This window comes from Phycomyces blakesleeanus (genome assembly GCF_001638985.1).
Source record: "Phycomyces blakesleeanus NRRL 1555(-) unplaced genomic scaffold PHYBLscaffold_12, whole genome shotgun sequence".
In the NCBI taxonomy this organism is placed as follows: domain Eukaryota; kingdom Fungi; phylum Mucoromycota; class Mucoromycetes; order Mucorales; family Phycomycetaceae; genus Phycomyces; species Phycomyces blakesleeanus.
The window spans coordinates 755157-773609 of record NW_017265145.1 but is presented as its reverse complement, the minus strand read 5'-3'; the positions used below and the strand labels follow the sequence as shown (position 1 = coordinate 773609).

Below are 18453 nucleotides of genomic sequence, written 5' to 3'. Positions count from 1 at the left end.
ACGACAAAGGACATCCTTCCAAGTATGAAAGATGACATCGCCAACTTAAGACAGCTAAATGATCCCCAGTTACGTTTAAAGGATATGCTTTCTGACACTATATATACTGAAGAAGTTCACAATGCCGTAAATCCTAAAGTCGATCAACTTGAACAAGATAATACCAAACTTAAGCTGACGGTCACAGAACTAGAAGATAGGATAAAATCATTGGAAGAAATATCCAACCAGCAAGCCTGTGAATTACAGATTTGGAAAGAGCAGGAATTGCAGCAGAAATCAGATAGATCTCAAAAAGAAGCCAGCCTATCAAATCTCCTCCAGACAATTCAGGCACTCACTAACGACACTGCAAAATTAGAAAATGAAAAAAACAATGCTTTACAGGAGCTAGAGAATGAAACTTCTCAAAGAATCGAACTTAAAGAGAATCTCGAAAAAGAGATACTTGATCACGAACAAACAAAGCAGCACTTAAAACTTACTAGTACCCAGCTTCAGAGTCATAAAAAAGACAATACTGTACATGAGACCCAGCATCAAGATTATATCCAGCACCTTGCCAATGTAGAGAAATCCCTGGAGGATCTTCATAATGAAAAGGAAACATTGGTATGTGCCATAACAGCGGAGCGTAAAGAGTGTCAGTTGTTGCGTGCCTTGGCAAAGTCTACACAGCTCACTGCCGCATCCTTGCGAATCGAACTGGAAAACCTTCGACGTGAGTTTAAGACGGTCGGAAAGACTAGACAGATTGCTAAAACACTTCCTGCACTCCCAACTTTGGAGCCCAATGCACCTGAGCAAGGTCGGAGCATGATTCTGTCAATAATGTGGCGAAAGGACAGAGAAACCATCCGTCAACTTGAAAAGGCCCTTGAGGAATCTGAAAATGCGTTACATGATGCCAAACGGGATTTATCCCGCCTCCACAAAGATGCTCTACAACCCCAGCACCGAATAACTGAGACAGTTACAGTAAGCAGATTGTTCCAAAGCAATGACCAAGATAAACGCGAAGATAAAGTATATTCAAAAAAACAAGGGTGGTTTAGTCAAGGTAAAGTTAATATAGCTAGTTATTAATATATGGTTTTTTTTTAAAAAAAAAAGCTTATAAATTCAATATATTAGTATTAATCATTATACTTTATTTATATATTTAAAAAACAAGTAGGATCCAGCCCCAGAGGTCCTCTTAGAATCACTACTTCAACCCGCCCAAGTTCCAAAGACTTCCAAGCTTTTTATGTGCAATATAAAAATGGAAATTTATTAGCTTTCAAGAATAAGCCTTCGAATTGTGAAAAGCTTGAAAGACAACTTCCTGACATAAGGATTCCAATCGCGTAAGGTTGTCAGTTTATTTATTAGGCATTCTTATTCAATCACGTTTCTTTTTAGATCCCCAACTGTGCTTATTCAACCTGTGCAAAGCAATGAGCTAGCTTTCCTAAACCCCTCTCAGGCTGAATGCACTTTCTCCATTAGAGTGCTAGACAGTCTTTCATGTGCAAGTGAATCGGTAAGAAATATAGTAGCCATGATATTAAATACTAACATTTGCTACTTCAAAGACTGTCTCTACTACAATAACACGTCCTATGTCTCATGATAGTAGTATACAATTGGCCAGAATTGATAGCCAACTGAAGTTAGAAGAAAGTTACATGGAAGGTGCAAAAAAGACTCTCGAAGCTCGTTCTCGTTTGATTAATGGGCTCAGGGCAAGTGGTATGAATACTTCGAGCGAGGAACAACAGCGGAAAATTCACAAGGAACTTGAGCATGCAATTTTGATGGCTACAAAAAAGATTTGTCAATTGACCCTGAAACGACAGCAGCTTATCAATGTGAGTTTCCTAAAATACAATGGATACATTCATATATGTATATATGTATGCTATAAACATTTGTATACTAATATATCCCCCCTTTTTCATTTTCTAGAAAACCTCTTTTCAGCAATCAAATGCGACCAAGCACCATTCATTTGAGCGTATAGAAGGATCAGATGTACATTGTTTAATATGTCATGACGAACAGGCCACAATAATTTGCACTGAATGTGGATATAGCCGCCATGACTGGTGTATAGACTATCCATTAGCTTGCGATGACTACCGGAAGTTAATGCAGGAAAAGCCCTATTATCTGATGGCAGCCGATAAGACGGAACAGAAATGGTGGTTACGGTCCCTTGGGCGAGAGCAGAAAAATTCTAGCAAATATCCTAGTGATACCAGCATGGAACGAGAGAGAGCATCCTTGGCAATTTGACCTTCATCCTATAGACAGCCAATAATACTAAATCTTTCATATATATCATCCCCATAATATAAAATATAAAGCATAGCTGGACTCCATATCTTCTCAATAGCCTTGAATATAGAAAATTTGAGGAATGTTTATTATGGTATCTTTGTGGTCGCCACACAACGGCTATTATCTATCTTCATTGTGCATTTGCTCTCTAACGGCAACAATGTTTTTCTTGACCCAGACGTCTTTTTCGCACAGCTGCTGCTCTTCTTGTCTGAGTCGGGCAATTTCTTCTCGTAGCTGCTGCTGTTCTCTGCTGAGGTGAATATAGGACGCGTCTGTGCGTTGCAAGCCTTGACTATTGGCCATAAATTCGGTGCTACCGTTTCTTGTTTGTGACATTTGTTTGCGATACGTCTTGATATCTGACATTGGGAGAAAGAAGGAAGGGAATTAATAAATAAAAGTGGGAAGAATGACGATGGGTGGTTTTATCCGAGTTGGTTTGCTTGACATTTAAGGCAAGGTATGGAAATAAACGAGAGAGCGCTGCAGTCACTTCTCAGCCAGGGGAAATCAAAGAAAGAAAATTAGATTTAGAAAACACAGGCTTGATTGCGATAAAGAATATCGATTGATATACATATATATATATATATATATATATATCAAAAGAGGGGCCTCTGGTTTCAGCCCATACAAGGGATAAATAATAGGGAATTTTCCCTACGTATTTTATATTGATATTGATATATGCTTCTTTTTTTCTTTTTTTTTTCTTTTTTTTTTCCTTTCTCATTTAGTTTTGGCTGTGATAAAATGCTTTAAAAAAATAAATTAGGGGGACCAGAGAGTGGTCCGGTCGGAGAGTCAAATTGTTGCCGCAGGAAACTTGGAGGGCACACACGCCGCTGGCGGCCTCTTGACAGCACCGGAAAGCCCATACCATCCTCCTTCCTTTTTTCAGTGAAACGATGGCTGCCCAAATCTCCAAGAAGAGAAAGGTTAGACACTGATGGATTGATGCATGGATGGATTGATGAGCTAACCAATATGTATATGAATCCAACTTTCTGTCCGCCAACCTAGTTTGTAAGTCGATCGATTATCTAAACGTGTGTTAGATTATATTGGCCATTGCACTGACAACCTTGTCTTTCTAGGTCGCCGATGGTGTCTTCTACGCCGAGTTGAATGAATACTTCACTCGTGAACTCGCTGAGGATGGTTATGCTGGTGTTGAGGTCCGTGTCACCCCCGCCCGCACTGAGATCATCATCCGTGCCACACACACCCAGAACGTTCTTGGTGAGAAGGGTCGTCGCATCCGTGAATTGACCTTCCTCGTCCAGAAGCGTTTCAAGTTCGCCGAGAACGCTGTTGAGCTCTACGCCGAGCGTGTCCAGAACCGTGGTCTCTGCGCCATTGCCCAGTGCGAGTCTGTCAAGTACAAGCTCCTCAACGGTCTTGCTGTCCGTCGTGCATGCTACGGTGTCGTCCGCTTCGTTATGGAGTCTGGCGCCAAGGGTTGCGAGGTTGTTGTGTCCGGTAAGCTCCGTGCTGCCCGCGCCAAGGCCATGAAGTTCAGCGATGGTTTCATGATCCACTCCGGCCAGCCCGCTCGTGATTTCATCACCACTGCTGTTCGCCACGTTATGTTGCGTCAGGGTGTCCTCGGTATCAAGGTCAAGATCATGCTTGACAGTGATCCTACCGGCCGCAATGGACCCAAGAACACTCTTCCCGATATTGTCACTATCCTTGAACCCAAGGAGGAGACCGATGTTGAGGAGCCCATTGTCCAGGACTTCACTCCTGCTCCTGTCCCCGCTGCCCCCGCTGCTGTTGAGGCATAAATTCAACATTCAAAAAAGAAACCTATTTTAAGCCTGTTGGCAGTTATAAAGTCTTTTTTTGTCATCTTATCCATTTGGTATCGTAATTTTGAAGACTGTATGATCGTATTATCTAGTGAACAAAACGTATCTATGTATACATTTATATATGTATATATGTATATATGTATATACTTGGGTGGGTGGGTGTATATGAGATGTATGTAAATTAGTGTAATGGTTGATTTTCAGGCGATGTGAGCACCTCTTCTTCTGCAACACAATTGCTGATGCGTCCCAGCCATCGATAAATACTCCGTAGCGCAAAATCTCCTACTGCAATGCCAAGGGTAACCCAACGGAGGGTCCACATAGGCAATTCTGCTAAAAATTGACGAGTGTTGTACGTCTGGGGGTCATTTTGGGGTGAATCTGTGTGGAAAGCTAACAAATTGAAATGAATCCAAAACAGAACCACAAGAGTGCAACAATGGAAGAGTAACATGCTCTTGACAAGTTTTCCCACTCGACGATTGATCGTAGGTAGATTGGGCTCTTCCTCCTCCTCTTCCTCTTCCTCTTCTCCTTCTACCTGGACCCCGTCTTGGAGTGTGTCTGAACCTATCAAGACCAAATCGAACATATCATCGAGAATCTTGTAGGTCAACCAGATATTGTTCACACTTCCTATCAAAAAGAACCCTAGATGAAAATGCTCTAGTCGGCAGAGGATCAGCTGCCAAAACCGCTCGTCTGAAAATGGAAATAAAAATAAGTTGAGTGCTCTGCTGTTGAAGAGATCGTAATTATCGGATGATGAGAGACGGAAACAGACAGGAAACGGAGAGTAAATGACACGAACAGCTGTTTCTGAAGAGGAGGATGCAGCAAGAACATGTACGTCTATCTGGCTGGTGGTAAATACATCCTTAATTGAGCTAGAAGACCAGGCCTTGATAAGACCATCTGGATAATTTGACAATATAACCGAGAGCTGTATAAACACCTTCATCACCACCCCTAAGATCCGATATTAATTATAGTGAATCAAAGAGAACTTTTCGCGATGAAATTGATTCTAGTCTAATAACGACACATATTACTCCAGCTTACCAGAAGGGACCAACAAAAGTACCAGGAGTGCAACAGTGATCAGCGAACGGGTCACTAAAGTCAGACAATTCATGCCAGTTCACTCGATACGGGGGTTTTTCATTAACTTACCTTTATGGTTTAAAAGTGCTGCCCACGGACGGTGCTGTTTAATATATAACCTGTGCTTACACAACTGGCAATGATAGAGATCGCCATCTCTACCACTCTCCATAAGTGAATTTCGCCATGACGCCATGCATGAGGTATGAATATATTTCCTTTTGGATGATCATCAGTCTCCATCGGTTGGATCTATAAAATGGCTTACATTGATCCTTTGCATTTGCATGGCGATATCAATCGACGAATATCGTCTTTTTCTAGACATATTTTGCATAATCGATAACTTGTACCCAAATCATCTTCATTATTATCTAGAAGCATATTCACCATAACCAAAAGAAGTACTTTTCTTTTTTTTAAAAAAAAAAAGAACCTATTTTACATGGTGACAATGATACCTCCATACTGTCACGTGTCTACTAATTATGCACCAATCTCAGATGGTTCTTATTCATTAAAAGAGCAGCTTATCTAGTAGATACTCGCTATAGTTATGTCTCACTGACTGTTTAACACTTCTTGTGGTCGATCAGGCCCATAAAGAGTTGTGAAATGAACCTGGCTACCTTGATGACAACAAATTGAACTGGTAGGTCATGAATAATTGGAATACAGCCGTGTAACAGCTGAGAAATGCAGTGAATTGAAGTCCTCAAGAGCAAGAATCAAGCTTGACTCTAAGTCGCAAAGTCTGTGAGACAAGTCTAATATATATATTAAAGGAGGGGGATATAGTTAATAACAATAATGTACAAGGCCAGCTTTACTAGAAGTATACTTGTATTCAAGGGCCGGTCTAACTTGGAACAAATCTTCTGTACATATCGTTCTAGACTAAAGGGCGTTACGTTTGGACAAGGGAGTTACGGGGGGTACAAAGTATCAAGTAACCAGCCCTTTTTCTCTGTATGAATACAAATTTCATGTATTACCTTGCAGAAAAAGAAGTTTATATTAGTCACCTGAAATTCTCTTTTCTACCTTTATATGTATTATTTACAAGTAACCCTTCTTGTTTTAATATTTGTGAAAGACTTTACATAAACTATTATTGTTTCATAAAGTATCTCGTTAAGCCAATCCCAATTTCCAAACCATTTTCATTTAAATTGGATTGAATTGATGCTGCAAACTAAACATTTTTTCTTATAAATACTTTGCCCAAATCGTGACAGTATAATATGAATTTTGAAACCTACATAGTTTGCAGAAAGTAACCAAATTTTTAAAGGCTCACTCATCGTTTTAAGCACATTGTCTTATTTTTCAAAATCAAATAAAAAGAAAGAGAAAATACATCATAGAAAGTATAAAAAATGATTTTCTGGTAAGAATATGTATCATATATTGCTGCGATATTTTGACTGAAGAGTATAAATGTAGAAATACTCCATAGTATGATAGATAATTATTCTGAAACTATGTTTACTGAAGAGGCGACTCTAAAAAGGATACAAACCTCTTATTTTCTAAGATAAAGGACATTTGCAATAGTCCGTGGACAGAAACACGCACTAACCTTGGATTACTACTACACAAAGTTTAAACAAGCTTACTGGATTTCCAATTTCCAGAACTACTGCTCGCAAAACATCGAAAATTCTTAATATAAGCCGCTGCGTTGCATCAGCTAATTTATGATCAAATAGATTATACGACAGTGTATTCAAAGCTGCCACAAAACATAATAAAGTTGGGAGAAGGATGGAATTTATTGAATTGAAGCTATGAATCCTGTTTGTTTGTTTGGTTGGTTTGTTAGTTTTATTTTTTACGTTCAGATTAAGCGATGAAATTTAGGCCCAAATAAAACTCAAACAAAAGTATTATTCCAATTTCTTCCAGCCAAAAGGCCAAAAGAAAAATGGAGGATTAGTGGTTATTATATTTCTTGTAGTCTAAGGTAGTGCGAATTTAAACAAATAAAGTAATATTTTATAAAAGCACTATATGTCATGTAATCCTAAGCTTTAAAGTAAGAATAATCAACCGCATTTAAGAAAAAGGCAAATCACATAAGGCACTCAATAAAACAAAAAACAAAAAACTATTGCAAGCAGTATTAATGAATTATCAAACATGCTTAAAATTGTTAGCTCAACAGAAAGCATTTATAATATTTTGGGTGACTGTCTATACTCCAGGTGTAGCTATCTTTCAGTCTTTAACTAGTTGAAGAAACTTAGGAAAGATGACAGGCAACCAATGTATTTGCATGTCTGTGACAAATTATTTCTCAGTGTATGTACCATACCTTGAGACCCCCCTTCAATATATCCGTCAGGTTAAATATGTGTTATACTCCTCATTATATATATAGTAGAGTTTTGAAATCGCATAAAACTGCCCAAAAAAAAATTTACAGCTTTATCTTTTATTGTTGGGCGATCAAATATGCCTGAGATATAATAAATCCCAGTTTCTGGGTCATTCTTGTTTGTCTGGTATCTACAGTATATATACATACAGTCGATGTCTGATTGATTGATTTTTAAGAAATAAAATAGAGTTTTTACTATCACAATATAATATCTAATTTTTTATATACGATATCAAAAATTGTGTGCAACTCTTAATTGTGAACAATATAGTATATTCCAAAACGCAAAAAAAAGAATCTTTTAAAAAAGCTTAATTTATTTTGTAGGATTTAATGAAGACTTCCAAAAGAAATCACTGTGTCAAGGTTGTATGCTTTTATACTCGATAGTCATTTTCTTATTTTTCTTTAAGTTTCAATATTTCAAATTTGTTTGCATGTTGGATTTATTTTATTTTGCAGGAAATATTCTTCTTTATGCTACAATATATAACTTATACTTTTTTTTCAAAGCAAAAAATCCAAGAGAATTTGCAAAAACTAAATGAATAAATCCAGGATTCTGAAAGACACTTTAGAGCGCTAAAGAAAAGAAGAGTGGTGTCTAATTACAACTCAACTTTAAAGTAGCCCTTAGATCCCCCGAAACCTTGCAAAAATATCCTACTAAAATCGCCCTTTCTTTTACTATAGTATAAATAGGTTCGAACAAGGAAGGAAAATAGTTTCAAAGAAATGTTTATACACGTATATTTGCATATTGTCTTCAATAAACTTGTTCTTGGAGATAAGAAGCTGAAGCACATGTAGCTGAATTTTTAGGACATATATTAGAAGCTAAAGACCTTTGTCTAATGGGCAACATAATAAAAAAACATCTTCTTTATATGAATAGAATTAGTGAATTCACGAAACACTGATATGTAAAATAATAAAATAGTGATCATGTTTAGGATGATGAATGAACTCATATCCAAACTATACTCATTTTTATTGATAGATATCAAACCCAAAATTTTAAACTGTAGATATTCCCGAACCTTGCATTACGTCCTAGGAATTTATTGTATTGATACTTGGAGCTCTTATACGAGTATCTAATACCATGTACTGTGAAGGTATCATCTATGGTAACCTTTGATTTAAAACTCCTTTAGCGACCTGGCTAAAGTCTCGCAGGGGGTTTATACGCAGTCTCGTCTAGAGAAACGTGATAAATACGGGCGGACTGGAATCAAGAGAACAAGTCATTTCTACGCAAGACTTTTTCCCTAACAAGTCTGCATAAATCAACTTTACCATGGCTACTACAACGGTAAATCATTTACTTCGTTCTCCGTGATTCATGACGCGTTCTTATTCCTTTTTATAAGACCCTTAATCCCGAAGCACCTCTTCATGTCAATGCTCTCCGGATCCTTGGCGTGTCAGCTACACGTTCGTCATTCCTCAACAGTGTTACTTCTGGGCTCTTTAAAGCCGGGAACACCTCCGAGGTCCTCAAGAATGTGCAGCAAGTTGCGAGCAAGCTCGATAATCTCGATATCTTTGACGAAATCAAAGTTTATCTGAACACAAACCCAACTGTTTCTGATACCGTTGATGTGATGATCGATCTGAAAGAGAAGCCCAAGGGACTGTACAAAACATCGATCGCTGTGGGAGACTATGAAGCCTACACGGTAAATTGTGTTTTATTGGCAAGATTATGGGCAGCCCAATATTAAGGTCTATGTTGTGTATTAGGCTGGATCAGTGGCTGTGCGTAACATATTTGGTGGTGCAGAGAGTGCCAACTTGAGCTTCTCTTTTGGCCAGCGTACCAAGGCCAAGGTTGAGGTAATATATTGTGGATGATTAACACAAGACTGTCGAATGATATGTATCTGATTAAGAATTTAGGCTTCTATCAGTACCCCTCTCAATGCTTCACCTTATTCTAAGCTTGAAGCCTTTGTGAGTGGATCGATCAAGGATTACTCTTTCATCAATCTTTATGATGAAAATGAGAAATCGGCTGGTATTAGGTTTAAGGTAAACTTCAAAGAAAAGCGCATATATATGCATATGCATATATAAATCCGAGATATGGGAGCAGAGCGTGTGGATTGAATTAGTTATATTAGGGTATTTCAAGCTACGGTAGCCATCAGGTTACAATTGGAATGTCTGACAGAGACATTACTGCACATCCCAAGGCATCAGGAACGTAAGTTCTGTCAATTGAAGAACTATCATAATTACTTATCAAACTATAGCGTTCGTGCCCATTCGAGCAAGAATCAAAAGACATTTGTATCCCACTCCTTTGTCCGTGACACCCGTGACAGTCTTAGTTTGCCTACCACTGGTCACTATGTTGGTATGTTCCAGGAGGTAGCTGGTACAGGCACCCAGGGCGAGGTCCACTATGTCAAGCAGGAGATGTCTGCCCAGTATCACAAAAGTTTGGTGGGCAATGAATTGCAACCTAGAGAGAACGGTCGTTTGATCTTGAGCACCGGTTTGAAGGCTGGTTTACTTGCCACCGTAGACAACGATTATAGTGTCAATGTATCTGATCGCTTCTACCTCGGTGGGCCCTTATCTGTTAGAGGATTCAAGGCTGGTGGTATTGGTCCTAGAGATGGTAGTAAGTTTTCGTAAATAGACATATTGAAAAATCAAAATGTATATTTATATAATTCATTAGACGATGCCTTGGGTGGTAACCTATTTTGGGCTGCTGGACTTAGCTTGGTCAGCTCTCTTCCCGGACTGTCTCATCTGCCAGTAAAGGGTCATGCATTTGTGAATGCTGGTAGCATAATCGAATGGAACAAGAGTAAGGCGTAAGAACTGTAAATAATACCAAGAGCTAATTTTGTATGTATTCACAGATGTTCCCTTGGCTGATACTGTTCAAGAACTTGTCAAGGAACCTCGAACAGCAGCAGGCTTCGGTTTGATCTTCCATCACGACGTAGCTAGAGTAGAGGTCAACTTCTGTGTACCCTTGAAGTTCACTTCAACTGACTTGCCTGTACCTGGTCTTCAGTTTGGTCTCGGTGTTAACTTTTTGTAGACTAATTTTAATACAAATATATTCACTCTTTATATCATATGTATATATATGTGTGTGTATACGTATAACAAGTGCTGTTTAGAGTTGATATGAAATGAAAAAAAAAAAAAAACTTCTTGTATCATTACAGTGTCTTATTAATTTTTATCATACTAAAGTAAAAGACAAGAATGCATAAAACGAATTACACCTAACCCAAACTAAAGTTACAAGGGAAAGTTTATCCTTACAAGTGTAATATATTTTGCTTGTGTCCTATACTTTAGATAAAATTATACAACTGAAGGCTGGTACATTAAGAGCTCATAGCTGTTATTTGTACTTCTATCAGTGAATATCATAATATATCATTTCTTGTTTTCTTTCATATTATTTGAAACATATTTTAGTAAATATTACAAAAAAAAAACAGATACCCTTATTCACATAAGTTTTTTCTTTCCGCTTTATAAACGACCTTAATAACTTAGACTTTACCACTATAGCAAGGAAGTAATTGCCTAATATTAATATATTAAATTTGTATTATACTATATATATTTAAACCATCAATTTTAAATAACAATAATAATAATAATAATAAAAGTCTTTTTCTCCCCTTGGCTGATGTTCACTTGTTTCAAAAAAAAAGTTAATGTTGATGATTCAAATCTGAGATTGAATATTTTTTCTCGAGCTTTTTTTTTCTTCATAAAAGTTCTTTTAGTTTTTATTTATTTTCTCACGCCTTCTTACCTTTGTATAACCAACATGGCTTCTGAGATCAGTTACGAAATGCACAACCACATCAAGCTGTAAGAATCACCTAAAGTTAATTGAAAAAATGCTAATTGCATCTCTAGTGGTCCTGCCCCCAAGATCTGTGACACTATCTTGGATAACATTGGCCGTACTCCCCTTGTCCGTATCAACAAGATTGCCAAGGATGAAGGCCTCAAGTGTGAATTGCGTAAGTGATCTTTTCTCTTTACGAAATTAAGCAAGGGCATGTGAAATATACATCTTATTAATGTCATTACAATAGTTGCCAAGTGCGAGTACTTCAATGCTGGTGGTTCTGTCAAGGATCGTATTGCTAAGCGTATGATTGAAGAGGCTGAGAAGTCTGGCTGGATTACTCCTGGTGTAAGCACAATTATCGAGCCCACTTCTGGTAACACTGGTAAGATTTTTTTTTTTACTTTGTGAATTAAGCAATAGTAAATAAGACCAAATCCAAGCCTCCAAAGTGATTGTGAATACTGATTATAACCCTCTTTTATTTTTTACTGAAATAATAATACTATAAAGGTATCGGACTTGCTCTTGCTGCTGCTGTCAAGGGTTACCGTGTTATCATTACTTTGCCCGAGAAGATGTCTCAGGAAAAGGTTGACGTGCTCAAGGCCCTGGGTGCCGAAATTATTCGTACTCCCACTGAAGGTAAAACAATATAATTTTTTGAATTAGTGGTGGAAGATTTCGAATCTCAGAGTTTTTTTTTTGCTTGTCTATAAAAAAAAACAAAGACTAACTCGTATCGATATTTTTCTTTAGCTGCTTGGGATGCTCCCGAATCTCACATTGGCGTTGCCAAAAAGTTGAGAGATGAGATTCCTCATGCTGTCATTCTTGATCAGTATAACAACCCTTACAATCCTGTTGCTCACTACGATACCACTGCAGAGGAGATTCTTGATTCTTGCGACGGTAAGATTGATATGCTTGTCGCTGGTGCAGGTACTGGTGGAACTATCACTGGTATTGCAAAGAAGCTCAAGGAGAGATGCCCCAACATCAAGGTAAAGCTTCACTTCCTAAACGAAAATTACTGGCGGTGTGCGTATGTGTGTTTGTCTCCATAACTGTATTAAATGTAAATGGCCATTTAGATTGTTGGTGTTGATCCCATTGGCTCTATCCTGGCCCTCCCCGAGTCTCTCAATGTCGAGGGTGGTTCTTACCAAGTTGAAGGTATCGGATATGATTTCATCCCTGATGTCCTGAAGCGTCCCTTGGTTGATGAGTGGGTCAAGTCTGAAGATAAGCCCTCGTTCTTGATGTCCAGACGCCTTATCCGTGATGAAGGTATCCTTTGTGGCGGCTCTTCTGGTACTGCTATGTATGCTGCCGTCCAAGCCGCCAAGCAGCTCAAGGAAGGACAGCGTTGTGTTGTCATCTTACCCGACTCAGTTCGTAACTATATGACCAAGTTCTTGAACGATGACTGGATGAGAGAGCGTGGCTTCACTGATGAGAAATTTGAGTCTCAAAGCTTCGAAAAGAAGGCAGAGGAAGAATACGATGGTGCCAAGGTCAGCAGCCTTAACTTGAGTGAGGCTGTGACTGTCGATGGCCAGGTAAGCTGGAATAATGCGTGTTTAATATCAGGTTACTGATAATTTCTGTAATTATCGTAGACCACTTGCGAGGAAGCCATTGAAATTATGCACAAGAATGCCTTTGATCAGCTGCCTGTTGCTGCCGGTCCTCATCGTCGCCTCCAGGGTCTTGTTACCATGGGCAACATTCTCTCTCGTATGGCCTCTGGTCGCGCTAAGCCCTCTACTCCTGTTTCAGAGGTCATGTTCCGGTTCAACCTCGGTACCAGCAAGTTCGACGAAATCACCGTCGATACCCCCCTGGATAAACTGACCCGCTTCTTCGAGAAGAACTCCAGCGCTATTGTTACTGAGAAGTCTGCCAATGGATCTAGAGTCAAGCACGTTGTTACCAAGGTGGATCTTTTGACCTACCTTGTTAAACACGCCAAGAAATAGTTTCTTTTTTTTTCTTTATTGTATAGACAATATTATCGGAAATAAAGCTTAGTTGCAGTTACCATTCAGATAAATTAAATACATTTACTCAGTTATGCTTTACTGTGCTATACTGAACTCTAAGTTAACCAAATTTAATGGACCACAATGAATTAGAATAGTCGTTGAGCTTGTTAAGATTTTGTACTGTTGAGGAAATACTAATTATAAAGGGTATTAAAGATTCAGTTATTTCCCCAGACTCTTAGTAAAAATTATATAGATTATACGATACAAGCAAACCCCTTGCTTATGATTTTGTAGAGGACATAGACCTACCACGCTCTTTATTCCAATCTTATCTTGGAAGAGTTTACTGTAATAAACGCTTGCTCAAACGACATGTGAGAAATGAGATAAATACACATTGAATACATAAAACTAAATCTGCTAGGCATGAGCTGGATCTTTTTTTTTATTATAATATTATCCTAGACCAATCACTTTGGAATGAAGTTGGGCACATTATAAAATTCTATATCAGGTTTAATAGTTACTCTCAGACTGATTACTGTCATCAAAAAGAAAGGAAGAAATGAAATGCCATTTAGTGATATCTATTGGCTAAGGATATTGCCAGTATTAGAATATCACCGTTAGTCATTCGCGTATTAAAACCAAAGACAAAAAGAAAACAGCCCATCAGGTATATCTACAACATGTCTTCTCCTCTTAGAAACTATCAACAAATAAATAATAAGTCTTTATTTTATTTGTTACATATATGATTTCATCATATTACTACTTGAATCTTCATTTGTTTTTGTCTTGTTTCTTCTAAATTATAGCCAAAATTAAATTGATGTCTCATGGATATATCATGCAAATAGGTGAGGCTTACAAGGCATACTAACAGCAATAGTATTATACTCGATTGATATTCTAAAGCTGGTCAGATTGTTCATTTTTTCTTGAAGATTTCATTTCATAATTACCGATGCGGTAGTTCAAATATATACTTTTGCCAACAAAGTATTTATTAAACTTGCAACAAAAAAGTATATCAGTTCTTCTTAGTACAAACTAATGGAGATTTACGATCTTTTGAGCCACAAACAGCCTAGGAAATTGACTATATCAAAAGCAGACTCTAGCCTACCAGAAGTACCTACGCGGGAAACCTTGATTACTGAGAGGTCTGTGGTCAATCAAGAATCGCAAAATATTGTAGATCTACCTTCAAGAGCTCATTGGAAGGTATAAGAACGCTTAAAAACCATAGAATCATAATAGTTACTAATAACAACAACAATAATAATAATAAATTATAGCCGTATTCTAGCACTACACTTTGTGGTCAAAAAGGCTGTTCTAATGTTTTTGGTGTGCTTGTAAATTGACACCATTGTAGTTATTGTGGAAAGATATTTTGTGATAGACACTGCTCAGAAAGTATTCGGTTGGACAAAAACGCTTTATTTAATTCTAAAGGGGTTTTATGCCGTGGATGTGATAAGTGCGTATTATATTACCTTTGGGAAATACTCAGAACCAAAAAGGGGTGTACGGACGAAGCAGACATTGCACCCAATACACGAGATAAGCATCGTAGCATCATGACACTTGAACCGCAAGCAATGGAAGGCATAATGGAAATTGGACGGGATGGTAAGCAAGGCTATTAATGATCTCCTCTGTATTGTGCTGTTTACATAAGTTCTCTTGCTTTTTTCTTATTTCTTTTTACAGATATCATTCTACCTGCTCCGGTGTCAGATACTGAAGGTGGATACTTGTTATCGTTAGGTAAGAAAAACACATCTTTATCATTGGCCTATGTCTTTATTCTAGACTATCGTTGATCTGTGTCATATGAATTTAATTTAGGCAAATTTGACCCAATTCCATATTCTGCTCTGGATGGTTGGCAGTGGTCAACATTCTGAGATATGTATCTTTCTCCTTATCCTTTGCTTGGCACCCCCACCAACCACTTCCCCTCCCCTCCCCCTTTTTTCTCTCTCTTAATAGAAAGCAACAAGTAAATGTTTCATAAATAACGTGTCCATCATGCTATTGTATCAGCCAAAGCTTAAACCATTGAATAATCTATAATGTACTTGAGCTTTAATTTATACAGTACCTGGAGCCTACCATAATGCAATTGAATTTTTATTTTGCCAGTAGATTTCAAAAAAAATAAATTAAAAATTAAAAATAACAAGAATAATATTAATAATAAAAAAGATATATTGGACTCCATTTTTTTTAAAGAAATCGAAGAGTCTTTCTTCTCTCTTTCTTTACCCTTTTCACATCATGAGTACTCTTTCAAAGCGAGACTCCGAGCCAGAATTACCCAGGCGCCAAACTTCTATCAATCGCATGCTATCTTCAGCCATGCGCCACAGGCGCCACAAAAGGGCTTCCACGGATGCGTCTCCTCCTACAGCAGAAATTAAACCATTGTCTCGTCATCGATCTTTGTCAGACAAAGTCAGTCGATTGACAGCATCTATCTGGCCAGGACAGCAACGCTCACTCGATAAGCCATCTAGCTATTCAACATCGTCTACAGACTATGATCTCGTCAGAAAAATTGGCTCGGGCGCGACGGCAAAGGTGTACGCTGCCGTACATGTGCCGACAGGATCGCTCGTTGCCGTTAAGACAATCCTTCTGGAATCATTTGACCGGCTAGAAGATGGCGAGCCCTCTCGGTTGGAGAGACTACGCAAAGAAATTCAAATTATGACCCTCTGTCGTCACCCACACATACTCCCAGTACATCAGAGCTTTGTATCCTGCTCGATTTTACACATTGTGATGCCAATAATGTCGGCTGGTAAGGAGAGAAGACGAATATATATACATAAAAAAACACATTCATTTGAATTTTAGTTGCTATATCCAGTCAATAATTAATTATCTCTTCTCTCCTTCCTATTACTGATAATTACTGGCTCATCTCTCTCTCTCCTCCTGTCTCTCTTTCTAATTTTATCCTTTGTGTAGGCTCATGTCACAGTCTATTGGCTCGTAACAATCATTATGGGTTAGAAGAGACCGTTGTTGGATGGTAAGCTAAACATCATGTTTTTAGGACATGTACTAACATGGCAATTAGCATAATTCACCAGGCCGCTCTTGGTCTCGAATACCTCCACAGTAATGGACTCGTCCATCGAGACCTCAAGTCTGCAAACTTATTGATAGATCACACAACAGGAATTGTCAAATTAGCTGACTTTGGAGTCAGTGATAGTCTTGTCAACCCTGATGCATTACTCGATTTTGATGGAGTATCGTCAGAGTCCGAGAGTTTCCTGCAGGCACCTTGCAGAGCTATTGACAGTCTTCAATTAAGACCTTCATTTTCATCTTTACCTGGATATCAACAGGATACAACGACAATACCCGATCTTCAAATATCACCTTGCTCTGACACAATTTCCTTTAAATCTATTTCTCAAGAACAAACACCATCTCTTTTGGTTACAGAGGCCAAAAAGGCTTCTCGTAGATCATTTGTTGGAACACCTTGCTGGATGGCCCCAGAGATTCTTATGAATCGAGCTTATGATACAAAGGTTGACATATGGTCTCTTGGCATGACAGCTATTGAACTTGCTTCTGGGCGTCCTTCCGGTTGGCACCTTGATCCACTCAAGGTAAGTTATAATCCATACTATTAAATATATATATACTTTATCAATACTAATTACCTGTAGATATTCTCGTCTATTATAAATGAGCCCCCTCCAACTCTTGAAAGCAGTGGATGCAAGTATCAAACCAGCACAGCATTTCAAGACTTCATTCGTCTTTGTTTGATCAAGGATCCCTTTGAGCGCATTTCAATTCAAGATGCTCTTTCTCATCCTTTTTTGAGAAAAGCTCAAGGACCTCAGTTTCTGGCTCGATATTTGTCTAGGAGACCTGATATGGACAATACCGGTTTGTGGAAAAGTCCCAAAACTCATTTGGATCCTGCTCATATGGTAGCAGGAAGTCATCAGGAAAATTCGGGATCTCTTCTAGGTAATACTAGCTTGGTAATATGTCAGATAATTACAGGTGCTTATAATATAATGTACCAAAACTATTATGTTACTGTTATGATTAGACTGGGATTTTTCGACTAGGATTTCTTTGGTTGATCAAAGAAAGTGCACAAAGGAAGTGACTATCGACGACCATGCATTGTCTCAGTTCTCCGCTGGTATGGAATTATTACAGACACCCTTTGTACGTCTAAAAGTCTACAGATCAACCAGTGATATATTGGAGACAGGTGCTGGTACCTGTCTTTCTGATCCAACCTCATATTGATTTTTGATTCCCAAAACAAGACAAAATTTTTCCTTATAAAATATCACACTTCTTACAAATAATATGGTTTTATTTTGCAAAAGTGATTAATATTGCCTTAGACCAATGTGTTTCCTTGAATATATTATTATTTGTTGATATTGCTTATTAACTATTTAGGTTTTTTTTAAAAGAAAATCTGCACTCCTTGACTGTATTATCCTTAAGCTCCTAGACCCGTCTTGTACATATATACATAAGCAAAAACAACTCATACAGTGGCCTTGCCTGTTTTGCTTGATTTTATTTTATTTTATTTTACTTTATTTATTTATCTAATATATATATATACTTCTTGATCATCAGATATTAATAATTCCAAAAAGTCAACTGCTAAACCATTAAATGTGAGTCTAGTATTATGCCTATAATTCTCGACAAATGACTAATATCTCCCCTTGATATTCCAATTAATTTTTCTCTTTGTAATTCCAGTTAATGATCAAGTAATAGGATCAGTTCGCAATATGCAATCATTTTTATAACGGCATAAAAAGACACTCACATAGACTTATAATAGCTTAATTAGAAAATGTCGTTTATTAAAGTGGTTGTATTTGTTAAGTTGTTTGCGTTATTTGAATAGTCTAGGTGAATCTCAAAAAGAATTGTGGTATTGAAAAAGCCAGGCAGTTCACAGAATGT

General features: G+C 37.8%; 7 protein-coding genes across 7 annotated transcripts; 5 read left to right on the top strand and 2 right to left on the bottom strand.

Moving 5' to 3' along the window:
• Positions 1-2411: 2411 nt before the first annotated feature.
• On the bottom strand, positions 2412-2694 carry PHYBLDRAFT_146217 (hypothetical protein; the record flags this gene model as incomplete). Its single annotated transcript, XM_018431606.1, has 2 exons — positions 2412-2420; positions 2479-2694. 2 exons carry the CDS (start codon positions 2692-2694, stop codon positions 2412-2414), a joined length of 225 nt encoding a protein of 74 aa, XP_018290938.1.
• A 514-nt stretch (positions 2695-3208) lies between these two features.
• PHYBLDRAFT_38849 (hypothetical protein) lies at positions 3209-4189 on the top strand. The gene is made up of 2 exons (XM_018440114.1): positions 3209-3269; positions 3426-4189. Exons 1-2 carry the CDS (start codon positions 3237-3239, stop codon positions 4116-4118), a joined length of 726 nt encoding a protein of 241 aa, XP_018290937.1. The 5' UTR covers positions 3209-3236; the 3' UTR covers positions 4119-4189.
• An 11-nt stretch (positions 4190-4200) lies between these two features.
• On the bottom strand, positions 4201-5580 carry PHYBLDRAFT_77981 (hypothetical protein; the record flags this gene model as incomplete). The annotated part of the gene is made up of 4 exons (XM_018443320.1): positions 4201-5117; positions 5211-5264; positions 5322-5355; positions 5521-5580. 4 exons carry the CDS (start codon positions 5578-5580, stop codon positions 4327-4329), a joined length of 939 nt encoding a protein of 312 aa, XP_018290936.1. The 3' UTR covers positions 4201-4326.
• Positions 5581-8906: 3326 nt separating this feature from the next.
• Positions 8907-10737, top strand: PHYBLDRAFT_187225 (hypothetical protein). The gene is made up of 8 exons (XM_018439351.1): positions 8907-8950; positions 9009-9317; positions 9382-9474; positions 9538-9669; positions 9762-9844; positions 9894-10267; positions 10328-10459; positions 10515-10737. Exons 1-8 carry the CDS (start codon positions 8936-8938, stop codon positions 10697-10699), a joined length of 1323 nt encoding a protein of 440 aa, XP_018290935.1. The 5' UTR covers positions 8907-8935; the 3' UTR covers positions 10700-10737.
• A 694-nt stretch (positions 10738-11431) lies between these two features.
• On the top strand, positions 11432-13573 carry PHYBLDRAFT_125263 (hypothetical protein). The gene is made up of 7 exons (XM_018429039.1): positions 11432-11493; positions 11542-11648; positions 11724-11861; positions 11990-12121; positions 12236-12480; positions 12571-13038; positions 13099-13573. Exons 1-7 carry the CDS (start codon positions 11450-11452, stop codon positions 13456-13458), a joined length of 1494 nt encoding a protein of 497 aa, XP_018290934.1. The 5' UTR covers positions 11432-11449; the 3' UTR covers positions 13459-13573.
• A 950-nt stretch (positions 13574-14523) lies between these two features.
• On the top strand, positions 14524-15383 carry PHYBLDRAFT_169151 (hypothetical protein; the record flags this gene model as incomplete). The annotated part of the gene is made up of 5 exons (XM_018436014.1): positions 14524-14694; positions 14769-14828; positions 14862-15105; positions 15187-15243; positions 15325-15383. 5 exons carry the CDS (start codon positions 14524-14526, stop codon positions 15381-15383), a joined length of 591 nt encoding a protein of 196 aa, XP_018290933.1.
• Positions 15384-16032: 649 nt separating this feature from the next.
• PHYBLDRAFT_100427 (hypothetical protein) lies at positions 16033-17372 on the top strand (the record flags this gene model as incomplete). Its single annotated transcript, XM_018427587.1, has 4 exons — positions 16033-16337; positions 16565-16706; positions 16941-17108; positions 17169-17372. Coding segments are annotated over 4 exons (819 nt in total), but the record flags the coding sequence as incomplete, so codon positions are not given.
• Between the last annotated feature and the right edge of the window lie 1081 nt (positions 17373-18453).